At 41.2% G+C, this 14,306-nt stretch overlaps 2 protein-coding genes across 5 annotated transcripts in view; both read right to left on the bottom strand.

Moving 5' to 3' along the window:
- tws (protein phosphatase 2 regulatory subunit tws) overlaps positions 1-8,614 on the bottom strand; it is a 28,104-nt gene extending 19,490 nt beyond the window's left edge. For all 4 annotated transcript variants that reach the window (XM_017902666.1, XM_017902664.1, XM_017902662.1 and 1 more), the window contains exon 1: positions 8,191-8,614. The gene's annotated coding sequence lies outside the window, so the exon portion shown is untranslated. The remainder of the gene's footprint in view (positions 1-8,190) is intronic.
- Positions 8,615-8,963: 349 nt separating this feature from the next.
- On the bottom strand, positions 8,964-14,183 carry TAF1B (TATA box-binding protein-associated factor RNA polymerase I subunit B). The gene is made up of 10 exons (XM_017902587.1): positions 14,011-14,183; positions 13,856-13,946; positions 13,562-13,766; positions 13,347-13,488; positions 13,127-13,263; positions 12,838-13,053; positions 12,524-12,753; positions 12,165-12,357; positions 10,193-10,633; positions 8,964-10,119 (listed from the first exon to the last, which is right to left on the bottom strand). Exons 1-10 carry the CDS (start codon positions 14,095-14,097, stop codon positions 8,964-8,966), a joined length of 2,898 nt encoding a protein of 965 aa, XP_017758076.1. The 5' UTR covers positions 14,098-14,183.
- Between the last annotated feature and the right edge of the window lie 123 nt (positions 14,184-14,306).

Raw genomic sequence — 14,306 nt, forward strand, 5'->3', positions numbered from 1 at the left:
AATTCGATTTGGATTTACGAGCCGATTGGCCATACCGACGGATAGAAACTCGCTAGCGTCGTGACGAAAATAATTGCGACTTTCATTGATGGAAGAACGATCCTATACCCTTCCGCGGTACTTCACAGGCTTCCTACGTTTTCCAATTAACGAGTCAACCTTTGATTTACCGCCGAGAGTGTCCGAAATCGATCGAGGGGCAAACTCGACGAGCATCGGCGTTCGTAATCCGGTTGCTAGACGAAAAATTAACTATGGACGGAAATAACGGCGCAGATAATATTTTCATTCGAAAAGAGTAGCTCGTATAACGCGAGGCGCGTGCTCCTGCATAAATTTCACCCCGATGATCACGCGTCCCCAGCGTAGCGTCGACCGTTTCGACAACTTACTCTTTCCTCAACGAGAAATTGCTACCCCGCGCGACCGAGCAGGCTGAGAGCGCGGCGTTTATCGGGACGGAAGGAGTAAAAATTAGAAAAATTATACGTAGGTTACGGACAGCGTATTTAGAGCTTATTACGAAATAGCGTGTACGGCTTATCGGAAACAAGGACTCACGGTCCAGCCCGTATTTACCGCGAATAGAGCGGAAATGAAAACAGCGGATCGTGTTTAGATTATCAAAGCTCGAAATTGAAAACACGTGGCCTTAAACGTAAGGTAAACGCGTCTCGTGCGCGAGGACGAGAGCCTGCCCGGAGACCTGTCCTACCGTTTCCTGCGATCGCAATTGCCAATAGCCAGCACGTGCTATGATTCTAGGGTTACGATTAATGAAGACTTCGAAGAACGATCGCAAGGCTAACTATGCGTAGATTTAGAAGTGACACAATCGGAATTTGTACGAAGCAATTGGAACCAAGGCCCTGCCTGCCTACCGAGACAGTCTCAAATCGTTTAGAAGCGTTTGTCGGTCACCGGGGGAATTGAAAAGTTTGTATTCCGTGGCGCGAGCTACGATAATGTTTCGCGAATGCACAATATTTGCATGTAGCTCGCAAAACGCATGCGAAATACGAGCGAGGGAAACAACGCGTAGGAATAACAAGCAGACGCATTCATCCTGGAACTTTAAAAATGAACCTTTCCTCTTCCAGTCCTGCCCGGCGGTAGTATTAAATTGTTCCTATTTATTCGATGAACTAGCGTGGTCTTTTATTCCATACGCAATATCGCGCGGAAATACGTGACGGTACTGAAACGTTCGCGTTCATTTTTCACCGGCGTTCCGAAGCTTCTTCTGACCGCTTGTTTGCGTTGCCTGTCGTTGCTTGGAATACATTAATTTCGTCCGGCAAGTACCTTCTCTACCGCCGCCATTTTACGACCCGACCTTTACGAATGCGCGACCGTTCGCCGAGAATTTTTCTAAAGCTCGATAGATCCTCGGCAGACGTTCCTGTATATCCTGGCGAAAGTGCAAAGCTGTTTAATTGCGCTTTACGAGCCATTACTCGCGCGCTACCGTACAATACGGATGGTCGTTCGGAGACATAATCGTCAAACTAAATAAGACGTTTATACGCGCGAGTTATGTTACGTAAATTCGAAAGGTCGCTCAGGATAGAAACGTACGTTTGACGTACACGAAAATGAATTCCTTTTTCTCTCTTCGAGAAAGAAGGGGACCTTGATGAACTTCCGGTCCACTTGGTCCAGGTATGGGAGAAGGGAAACCCGCGGAGAAATTTCCGGAATATAATGACGCAGAAAGGATAGAGTTTACGAAACACAAACGAAGTTACTTAGGGAATTGGGGAAGAAACCCGAGGTTCATGCATAATATATCCGATCCGGGATACAACGGTGATGCGTCTGCGTCCAACGAAATGTTGGGATCGTAAACAAGCGGGCATGTTCAACACGGGAGAAACATACAAAAGCCAGAGACAAAGCGACGTTCCGTAGGAACTCAATGAAAACCCGAGCTCTGCACGATGCACGTGCGCTCATCTAGGTGCAACCGTTGTACTAAGGTATCGCAAAAAAAAAAAAAAAAGGAGAAAAAAGAAAAAGAACGTCGTTGCCCACACTCTCGTTACAGTCTACAAACGAAGGCTTTTACGCCTAATACCTCGCTACTCCTTCTCTTTCCTTTCTCTACCATTTTTCCTTTCTCCATTCCGTTCCTATCCCTCTTCTCTCCAGGCTCGTGAATCCGTACACGCTTTGCATTTGCGCGATTCCTCTCGTGCTTCGTTCATCCGCTCCCAAATGGGTCGATAATCCTTGAGTCGCGAGAGGAGAGAAACGATACGATGAAAAGATCTTTTCCAGCATTTCCCGTACGAATTAGTTTCCCCGGGGAAGAACTATACAGCGAGAGGAATTAGCGTAGATTAGCGGGCACCGTAAATTCGCCACTGCTTCGGCAAATTTCGGCCAATTGAACCGACGGAATAATTTTCGGCCATGCTACCACTACTACTCTCACGACCACTTGTTGTCGTAATCAATCTTCTTTTTTCGCCTTCGTTAAGCGGCGTATTTATTCCCTCGACGCTTTCTTTTCTCCAATGGACCGTCCTTGTCTCCTTGGCACACCGTCCTTGGCCAATGCAAAGGAAAAAAGCTCGCCGAATTTTTGCGTGTTTCGAATCGGAACGAGATTGAACCGCGTTCTCCGACTGTCACGAAACAGGTCACCGACAGGAAACATTTGGAAAATAACTGGATTTGGAGATAATCGCGGAAAATATCCCTCCTGTGCTCTCTACGCGTACCTTTTCCCTCCCAGCATCGAGACGGGGAAATAAAGCTGCGTTTTCTCTCGATTTACGAGGGTGTACAGGCCTCTTCCGGTAGCTCGAATCAACGAAAACACGAGGATTTCGATTATCAGCGGATTTTCGCATTAGCGATCGTATCTCGGACGTTCCTTTCGCAAAAGACACAACGTAGCATCTATTTTCCCTTTCTCGGCCTCTGTCTCGTGGAAACGGATCGAAGCTTCTCGGCGCCGGCGACCGGTGCTTCGTCGCGGAGGAAAATATCGTGAAAATTTCGCGCGTCTCCGAGTTTCAACGATCCGTAAATTCGTTTCATTGTGACGGCCCTTATCGCGAGAATTATGCCGGTGGCGCACGCATTGTTCGGCCCCTCGGTCCCTGCCTTATATTCTTCGTTTTCGCCGTGATAATTACTATCCTGCCAGCCCGATCTAGGCGCTCGAAACTTTCCAGTCGATACGTCGCGTTGAAATTTCAATCCTCCGTCCTAATTGTACCGAAAATAATTATCCCGACGATACGACAGCAGCGGAGAATATCCCGCGAGAAGATGGTGGACATCCGTTCGGCACGGAAAGAAAGCTCACCTGGCGCGTCTCAAGGGAGCGAGTTTACATAAATGCAAAGAAATTTTCCCGCTTAAGCTGAAATCTCCCTCCCCGTTCCTTTTTATCGCGTACACTTTCTCTAGGTTTACGAGGATGCGGGTCGCGCGAAATTCACGGTTGAAGTTTTCGTGGAAAAATTCAACGTAGCCCGCGCGAACGTGCAAGTATCGCGAATGGTAACACCGGTATGTGACGAGATAAGCCGGGTACCAGACTCTGGACGTGTCTCGTAGCGTTTTGCATCCGAACGCGAGTAAGGACAGGCCGATTTGCATAGCGATTATCGGTAAACGGCGTTATTTATTGCGACCCGGTATCTATGTATACGCGTACGTCACGTAGGTACATGTCAGCTAAGAGATGCATTAGAGTAAAGCGTACTCGAGAACCGGCCGAGAGGTTGCCCGAAAATAGAGAACGCTCGGTTATTTCGGGCTATGTTGTTTCAAGGTGAAAGGCCGGCTTCGCGAGTATATTCCTTGCTCTCTTTCCTGGAGCACATGCACTCCGGTTCGCCTTGCATCGCCCTCACCCTCGCCTTCGCTCATGCCCTCGTTCGCCACTCTCGCTCGGTCATTTGTCAATGAACAAATAAATCGAAATAAATATCGCCTTTTCCTCCCAACCCCTTCTGTAGGCTCGCTCTCTCGTAATCGGGCGTGGGGCGCCGACACCCCGACTTCGGAAGCCATCGCAAGATCACCCTATTCGTGGCAGCGTCCATGGCGGATTCACGAACCAATCGGCGTAATTGCGTAATGCTCGAGTGACGCGATCGTCGTTTCGTTCAACCCTTGTTCGCTGGGTCCAGGTCGCGCAGCTCGATCGCGTTGTAAAACGAGAACTAATTTCGTTCGACAAGATCGATCGGAACGCGTGGTTGATCGGGACGAGAACCGGTGTTCCGCGAGGGAAGGAACAGCGAGTGTCGGCGAAGGTGCGACAAATTACGGATAGATGCAAATCGATGTCACGGCTAGTAACGAAGAAAAAATGACGCGGATCGAAGAGGAAGGAGCGGACTAAAAAGAATTACGAATGAAAGTACTCGAAGGACGCGATAGCTGAGGCAAGGGAGACGGAAAAGCTGTTATCGGCGATGGACTCGGATCGAATTCTATTAACGTTGTAATCCGTTAAGGGCGTCCAGAAGCGTCGTATAAATTTAGGAAAGTTCAAAGGTGCAGAGTTAACGGGAATTCGATTACATTCGCGCAAACCGTATATACGCCAGGCGAATTTTCATCGAACCGCGACAAGCTCTCGGACTGTTGACTCTTTCGTTGCTGCGTACTGTATCTATCTAATAACCGATCGGTATCCCGTTAACTCCGCACTGCAAACGAATAAATCAGCAATAATCGAGAATGAATAACTGGTCCGTTACGAGGTTAAGCGAACACGCGTTAACGCTATTAGAAGACTCGATGGAAATACGCGTGCAAGCGTATTTCCGTATGGAACATTCATACGAGAAACTCGCGGAGTCGCGAGCGGACGCAGAAGAGGCTCGTGTAACGCTTATAGAAAGCGACTCCCGTTTTCCAACTTCCCACGTGCCGACCCATTTATCGTCGACTCAATGGAGAATCGAACGAATTCTGCGTCGGAGGAGATGAACGAGGGTACGAGCCGTGAAACCGCGGTGCGATTAGCGAACGCTTCGATTAGCGAGAACTGTGGGCGCGCTGCCGAGGAACGACGCGTGCACCAAGGGACTTTCGTCGCTCGAATCGCGAAATCCCAGTTTCCCCTCGATCCACGGCGTCGATATTTTCTCACTATGTCACGGGGACAATGTACCTCTCGAACGAAGATGAAACGATTGTTCTCCGGTAGCTCGGTGTCTGCGAGACAATCGCTGAAACGGATGAATTCCTTCGAAAAAATAGGTTCCCTCTGATAAGATCTCTCGAGTCGACGAACGTTCAGCTAATAAGACTCTTTGTGCCATAACCGTGGACGAACGGAGTTATCGAGGTTCGTGGGAAAAGGACACGACGCGGAGGAGAAGTTCCCGCCGAGAAGTTGCAGCGCGGCGGCCATTTTAACTCTCGCAGGACGCGCGAAGAAAGTGCAAAGTTATACGTGGAATTGGTAAAAATGAAACCGATATCGTGGCGGAGTAACGGGGCTTCGGGACGAAAGGCCTATTTAAACGCCGTAACGAACTTCGTTGGCCTGGGAGGTTACGATCGATTAAAAGCACTTCTCGGCGTAGTTTTATCGAGACATCGGAGAAATTGAAACGCCCTCGAGCAGCCGACTCGTCTTTGCTACAGCGAAAGCTCGGTTTCCGCACGATTTCTAAATATTTCCCAGGCATACGTATCCATTAGCCGTGCTTACGAGGAGGGACGAGAGTTCGATCGACTGGCTACGAAGCGCACGGCAAAGAAGCGGGTATCTGAGCTGGATGGGACCTACGTAGTAGGTCAAATGCAACTGCGAGGAGAGTACACCGGATGGAGAACGAGGAGATCGAACTAGACATCGGACCGGAATATCTCGCCGTTGCGGAGCGTGTGCGAGTTTTTACGAGGCTGGAGGAAACGGAAGGACAAAGCGTGGAGGAACATGCGAGCGCGAAGTGGCAATTTCGCTTCTCGATAACGATCGCGCCTCGGCTCGCCGTGTCTGCTTTCCCAATGCCCGATTCGTGCGTTAAGCGATCGGCAATCATCGTCGCAGCTGGAGTCCCGGCGAAATAACCAACAGCCACGGTTTTGCTTGTGCGCTCGATCCGAGACCATGTAATACGCCTTACCGCGAGAAGGTTGCGCCATGTTTTCGATAGTCGCAGCGATTGACCGGTATAAGTCACCGATAACCGATCCCGATTAACGTACACCCCTGCTGAAACAGGATGCTCGCAACAGGATGTAAAAAGGTGTGGAAACGCGCGGAGGAGATAGCATCGAGAAAACTCGCAATTTATAGCAGCCCACCGCCGGATTATTTGTTTCCCAAACGTTGCGAGAAACTTTCAAAGTGACCGGGGAGGGGACTAAATATAAAACGCGTGTACGCACCAGTGCAAGAGCAACCTCGATGCCCTGCGAACGGCTCCGCCATGTAGATCGCCTTAACAATGTGTAATCGATGATACACGTTCGTCGGGACGCGAGATCGCCGGGCGAATACTCGGAGAAAGGAACGGTTCATTGAACCATTCGACGCTTCGTTAAACGAGGAATAATTTTCCTCTAGGTAAAATCCATCTGAATTATAGGTTATGTAATATCGTCGAATTTAAAAATAAAGTTCCCTTTTGTGTCCAGGCCTGCGAATCGACCGGTTGTCATGCTCAGGGAGGAATAAAACGAGAAGATAAAAAGAGGAACGAACGGTGAACCGGCGAGGAAATAATTTCGCGCGACGCTCGTCCACCCTCTGTATCTGTCGGATTCGTATCCGATTGAAAATTATACGCTCCGCGTTGATACGTTGGAACGCGGTCGAAATGTACGAACAATGGCTGGTGGCCTTTCGACTTAACGAGTTCGATATTTCGATATTTAATAACGACGCGTTGCCGCGTCAACGGCTTAAATTTATTTAGTCGATTAAAATGTTTCTCGTTTCATTTCACCCTCGCCTGCACGCACGTGTGCGTAAAGTTTATTGAAATCGATCGCGTATTCGGTTCGGTTTGTGTATCGACGCTTCGCTAGACTTTCGCCAACTTATCTTTTCTACGGTTGTCAGCGGAAGAAATGCACGACTGCGTTCTTAGAAAACGTCGATGTATCGTATCGGTCGCGTCTTTCGTAATCTCGTCCGATTTGGTAGCCTTCCGTCCAAGAACGTCCTCTTTAAGAGGACGACACGACGCGAGACGACGAGAAGAAGCTAGGTACGCGTTTTCAAAGACAAACTCAACAAAATTCCCCCATATTCCATCCAGGTATAACCCTTTTCCACGATATTATCCTTCGCTGTTGCGAAACGCATTTATATTCGCCAATTGCGAATGGCTCCTTATCTCGTTAAAATCGCGCTCTCTCGTCTGTCTCGGAGAATAAAGATACGTATGTTGTAATAGCGGAATACTCGATGCTCGTAACGGTTGAACGGCAAAAAGAGAGATCGATTGAAATCGAATACGATGAGTTCGTGGCCAAAAATTAGATATATTAACGCGACAGATGACTAAAATATAAGATGCGCTTGCGCATCTTTAACGTTCGCAAATTTTATACGTTTGTCCTGCTTCGAAACGATGTTGAAGAAACGATGAGAAATTAGGAGGAATTTTATATCGAAATAACTGCTCGATCGATATATACCTCCGAAAAGAGTTCTAACCCCGATCGAAGAAGCGAATGAAACTGCGTCAAAATTTATGCAAATGCGACTGAAATCGAAAGAATTATAATATTGGCACGGTTCATCGATTTCGTCACCGGAAAAGAAAAAATAATTTTGATGCAACGATAATAGCGACGTTCCGTGTACGGTGAATATAGTTGACAGTGCGTTTCGAACGATCGATGATCCGAGAAATCGAGATCGATTTATAGACGATACTTTCTATGGATCGTGTATCGAGATTCCGTTACATAAAGCAAGTGCACGAAAGAGTTTTCAATTACAGAGAATTCTCTTTCGATGCTACGCAATGTCAGAATCCCTGGTTGATACTCGCTAAAGTAATTGTCATCGAGAAGATCGATGTATATAATACGTAGCAATGGAACTGATCGAACATCTCTCGTTTCGGAGCATTATACGCATTACGTGTACGATAACGTCGAGGAGAGGAATTGGTACTTCGAACTACGAATCACCCCTATTTTTATGCTGTCGCGTTTTTCGTTTGCATATTAGAATATTTGGTGTTCACTTACGACAGACAGGAAGTTGGACGGTCGGGCAACCAGACGCCTCGGTGAACGACACCAGGACCAAAGAGAGCAGGTGCAACGTCGAGTTGAATACGTAAAAGTAATAACGGTGTGCACTTTCGATAAACGTAGTGGGCAATGCCACGAGTAACAACGCGTCGTCACGACCACTCTAAAGCACGAGGGCAAATAGGCTTTCGTATGCACGCACGCACGTCGCATGCACGAATACTCGTGCAAGTTCCTTAAGAAATGGACATGGATACACACGCGGCCAGCGTACACACACCACCGCCTGATTGTACACACACCACGTATCGTGGTAGCGACCGCAGAACGATGACAGCCATCCGACACTGTCTTACGCCAACTGGTGTTTACTACTGAAACGCTCCGTCGTCCCTCGAGCCGTCGGCTCGGGACGAGGAACACACCGGGAACCAACGAGTCTCTCGACGAGTGCAACAGTTGCTTGACCGGGGCGCCCCACAATGTCGACTCCGATTATTAACGCGATTCTACGCGCCTCGACGCGGTCGATAAACAGAAGTCGAGATATTTTTAAAAATTCGTGAAGAAGTTCATATTAGAAAAAATAGAAAATAAAATAAAAAACAAATATTATGATGCACGAGTCTATTACGAAAGGATTTTGGGGACGATTTATGAAATGTTAAGTATCTTTAATTCGAAGTATTGATATATTGTTTCAATATAAATCGTTATAATTACATTATTTATATAAAAATCTAAGCTCTCATGTATTGCAACATTTTTTACCATTTACTTAAAATAAAGTTTAATTGATTTTTGGTTGTTGTATTTACGTTGCTGCGAACGTTGTTTTCAGGATTGCAAGATTTCAAAACCTGCGAATGATAATTTTCAATTAAACATATTTCTTCGTATAAATCCTCTCTAGACATTTCCACCATGAGTGCGCATTCGTTCAACAACCAACGGAAAGTTCGTGGTAATTCTTTTTCAAATGTAACAAAATTTTTTGATTTTACACGACTAAAAATGCAATGATATGTCCAATACTCGTTAAAGGGTCTAAAAAATCGATATTTCTTGTTATCTACGTTATTCTTTTTACTTTCTGCAGATGTAGAAACGTCATTAATTTTACTAAAAATTGAAATGTCGCTGAAATTAAAATAGTCACTGATATTAAAAAAATCATTTTTCATATATATATCGTCAATATCAATGCCATCGAGGTCAATATTTTCATTCAAAAATAATTGTTCTTTTGCGATGGTTTCAACATCGATGCATACTTCGTTTGTTTCGGGGCTATCATAAAAGCTTACATTTTCTTTGACAGCAAAAACATCATCGCTATTTTTTTCAATATTTGTAAGTAAAGCACTTTTTTTAACAAATTCACCTTTAGTATTTCGCTCGAGTTGTGCTTTAAGTTTTTTAGAGCGTATTACATTTGATGTATAAATCGATTTTTTTTCTGTCAACGATAAACGTAAGTTGTATTTATCACAGAATTTGTTTCCTAGAATAATTTTTTCCTGATCCAAGTTATTGATAAAATCAGAGTCTTCTTCTTCATTTTCATCATCGCTATCAGTTGGAATCGCTAACTTCCCGTTTGGTAGAGTTTCAGTAAATGTAAAATCATTTCCCATATCGATATTTTCTAAGCTCTTTGGTGTACTTTCAATGCTATTGTAATATTGGTTTTTAACGGCATTAAATTTAATAGTACATGGTATTTTAGCGTGCAAATAATCATTTATACTTTCACTTGCTTGTTGATTTTCTAAGTCATCTTGCACATCGACGAGCTGTTTTAGTTCATTCATACTTGGCATTCTAGGCTGTTCAAATAGAGGTACATTTTTCTCGAGAAAATGTACATTGGAATCTATTATTTCTAACTGCATGTCGCACTTCATTGCTAGCTCTATTAAACTAAAAATGATATTAATATATTTCAATTAGATACAATTAGAATACTTCTAATTAGTAGTTTCAAAGTACTTACGAATCAGGTTTTGTCATGTATCCAACTTTCGTAAGATAAAAATCATTTCGTAATATACTAGGAATATCGTAATACGGATGATCGAATAAATGCTGCAAATATGAGTAAAGCGGCGTTAAAGATGGAGGAAATATGTCTATCGTCCTTGACGATAGATCATCGGATATTAACTCAGTTATATGCTTTGCCATGGCATTGATAAGTTCTTCTGGTAAAAGGTGTTTAGAATTTTTTATGTCTGATTCCCTTCTATCCGATTTAGAGGATATAAATTCTACAAATTTTAAATATAAATCATCAACTTCGTCCGAATTCGGAGCGTATTTCATTTTCGTTGGATAATGTGCGTGCACTAAGATTGTTTTCCTGCACTCGATATACCTTTGCCATTCTTGAAAATTAAAAAGTTTTTCATTTAGTAAACCGCGTTCAATAGCTACGCTGAAATAAAAAAAAAGGAATATTTATATTAATAAAACAATTGAAAAATATTAATGTTAATACATAAATCATAGCGCATAACATATTATAGGTACAATTAAGACAGGACATTTGCATTCGCAATTTTTGTTATCAGTTTTATACATTTCTCTCTTTTCTTCGCATAATCTTGCTCCGTATGTAATTAAATCGTTTTCGATTACAGCATATGGCATTTTATCGGAAGTGAAATATGTTGCCCAACGACCATCTGATTGAAGCGTAATCCCACCACCGACTTTTTCAAATTTCTTTAACATATATGAAAAATGTTTATGCAAAGCTTCTGCGCTAGAAACATTACGTTCAATGTCTTCTACTATTGCACGCGCTAATCCCAGTTCCATTATAGATTCTCCATGTCCTGTTAAAGAGCAACCTACATTTCTAATAGCATAGGTACCACAACCCAGTATAGGAGTATCTCCTACTCTTCCTACCAACTTTTTATTTAAACCACCTGTCGTAGTTCCAGCAGCTATACTATATCCATCATATGCTACACAACCAACAGTACCAAAACTATCTATAAATAAACATTTCATGAATAAATAAGAATGTACTTTTTTCAATGAAAATTTAAAAATTTGTAAAACTTTTAATGAAATTTAGAATTAATTTACTCGTTAACGCATAGATATCCAATAAACTTTGATTATCAATATTAATTTCGGATTTTCCTTTTTCTTCTGAATTGAAAGCTATACGTGCAGTTGGTGCTACCATATTTCCCTCTGATAACCAATCTAAGTTTGCATATTTTGCTAAATTTTTAGCTCCTTCACCCACAAATATAGAGTTTGGAAAATTATTCATAACATATTTTGCAAGCGTTATAGGATGTTCTATGTCTGAAACTGCTGCTACTGATCCACATTTAAATGTAAAACCATCCATTATACTTGCATCCATTTGAACTTTTCCTATGTTTGGAATAATGACATACAAAACAAAAATACATCTTGATTAATTTTCATTGTATCCACTTGCTATAAAAATATATACACGCGGCGGACAAACGCGCACGCACACTCGTTCATACGTAAGAATGTATAAATATATGTACAAAGTACCTATTTCGTTTAATACAGATCCGTAACCACAATTAAAAAATTCATCACACTCTAACCACCATAGTGCAGCTTCTACAGCATTTACTGAAGTTTCACCATGTATTAATTTTTTATAACCATTAATAGCAGCTTTTTTACAAGCTGTCATCTTTTCTATAACTATAGAATCGTTAAAATTTCCCGCACCACCGTGTACAATTATACATGGTAAACTGTTTTCATAACATTTACATTCTCCACCTCCAATCAGATTATGTACTTTATTTGATATACTATTACGAAATGTAATATCTCTGCACTGCATTTTTGTTTTAGATAAAATATTTGTCACTTATAGTAGAAATGCTATACATTTGTAAATTTTGAGGTTCAAAACATAAAACAAAACATATAATAGATATTCATTCTTTTCAACATACCTATTGATCTTTTCTGCAATTCTACTGATATGATACTCAGTTATACCATCTAGAGCAAGTAAAATTTTCAAGACTATTATAATAAATGCGATTGCACGACCTTCGTAGTTTGGAATATATGATTTTTTTATATCAAATATCATATTAGGAGGTGATAAAGCTATTAATCTCTCTGTATATAATAGAATGCCCCCTAAAAATTAATAAGTATATAATACATATATTTTGTTGTGTATATACAATTAATAAGGATAAATAAATAAATGTATACTGTAAACAAACAAACCGAAAAAATAAATATAAGAATCGAAAATGTAAATAAACATAATCATAGATGGATAATTTGACAAGTTACATACTTGGTAATCCTAGTTCTTGGCAATATCTGCTAATCAATGATAACAAATCTGGGCAAAATATGTTCCACACACCAAGAAATTTTGCCATACTTGCAGATATTCGTCTCATTCCTTTATGTGTAATTTCAACATTTTGTCTTAAAAAGTTTCTTTCATTTGCTGTTAAATCTACTTCTGGTGGCAATAAGTGGTCTAATTTGTAATAAGATAAATGCCCTTCTTTTCCATATCTAAAAAGGGATACTTTCATGAGTGAAATTGTAATGTTTTGTTAAAGAAAATAATAAAAAAACAAACACACATCTGTTACATGCCTTAACATATCTCCTAATTGTATAGGATGATTATGAATCCGTAAAGCTAGATATATAATTGCCCATAACCGCATAGGTGTAATTATATGAGGTCCCATTTTGTATTGAGTACTTATATGCTTAGCTCTGTACTTGACTCTTTCGGATCTTGGTAGATTTTTAGACAATCTTTTAATTTTTCTTGCCTCTTCTTTGGCATGGGAACTGAATTGTACCCTAAACAGATTTAAAAATATAAGAAACTTTTTAATAAAGTTTAAATTTTAGTTTGAGGATGGTTAATGCTTACTTTCCCTCATTTGCTGAAGATGCTACAGAGCTAGATTGAATACTATATATGCTTTGGCTAAATGAACTACTTCTGCCATCAGCAGAACTATCTTGGGATTGAAGATATCTATCATAATCTGCTGCTGCTAAAAGTTTCTAAAAAAAAATTAATTCGCATAAAGTACTGGATACAAGTTAACTTTTATTTAAGTAAGTAATTCAAGTTTTATAAGAATTACTTTATTTTTATTTATTTGTCTCATTGAACTACCCTCACTTTGATTAGCCGATATAACAGAAGTATTTGTGCTACTACCAGTTCTTTTGCGTTTTCTAGATTTTTTCTGTGATTGTACTTTGCCATAAATAATTTCTGCATCCCTGTTATAATACACATTGATTTATTTGAATTTAATTTCATATACTATTAATCAAACATATCATTTAAATATACCTCTTTTTATATCTTCTAGCCAACTTTGGTACATATCTTTTCTTAGTTGAGATAAATGCTACTTCAATTTTACCTAAATATGTTGCCCATAATTGTAAAATTGTTAATTTTATTTTAGGTGGAACTCCAAGTTCTATTAATTCATTTGTTAAACCAATTAAAACAAAATTGTATAATTCCCATGAAGTCCAACCAAGTTCTTCACCTGACAATTGAAACAAAAATCATAGCATATATCAAATACATAAAAAAGTTATAAATTTTTAGTGTAATATTTAAAATATTAAACCAAACCTGATTTGTCTAATCTTAATTGCCTAATTCTTGTTTTTCGTAATCTAGTGGTATTATCTACACGTAACTCAAGAACTTCTTCTCTGATATCCTGTATGGAATAAAATAATTAACTGTTGTTTCTTTTCGAGAAGAAAGAAATTAAATTGCAGTACCTCATTCTGCGTTTGACATGTTTGACAGAAAAAGTAGCCAGCTTCTTTATAAAAATCTGTACTACCGCAAATTCGACACTTCTGCATATTTTTCGTATTCTCCTAACGGGAGTTTTGTGTCTTCTCAGTTGACGCATTTGTACTATAAGGTTATACGGTACAAGCACGTTAAAGATTCTAAATCCCTCCTCGTGGTTCCAGATTAAAAGAGAAACCTAACTTTACTGGGACTCTTTGTGTATATACATGTATACATCGTAATATAACGTGCACTGCAATTGGTGCATCCTGGACGA

The sequence above is a fragment of the Eufriesea mexicana genome, unplaced genomic scaffold (genome assembly GCF_001483705.2).
Source record: "Eufriesea mexicana isolate 0111107269 unplaced genomic scaffold, ASM148370v2 scaffold1837, whole genome shotgun sequence".
Classification (NCBI taxonomy): Eukaryota; Metazoa; Arthropoda; class Insecta; order Hymenoptera; family Apidae; genus Eufriesea; species Eufriesea mexicana.

What these genes read in the sequence shown, in the direction of transcription:
- TAF1B (XM_017902587.1), bottom strand. Translation starts at nt 14,097, where the DNA reads ATGCAGAAGTGTCGAATTTGCGGTAGTACAGATTTTTATAAAGAAGCT. An exon ending in CATGTCAAACGCAGAATGAG is followed by an intron (nt 13,947 to 14,010) that starts GTACTGCAATTT and finishes TATTCCATACAG; the next exon opens with GATATCAGAGAAGAAGTTCT. An exon ending in TCTTCAGCAAATGAGGGAAA is followed by an intron (nt 13,054 to 13,126) that starts GTAAGCATTAAC and finishes AAATCTGTTTAG; the next exon opens with GGTACAATTCAGTTCCCATG.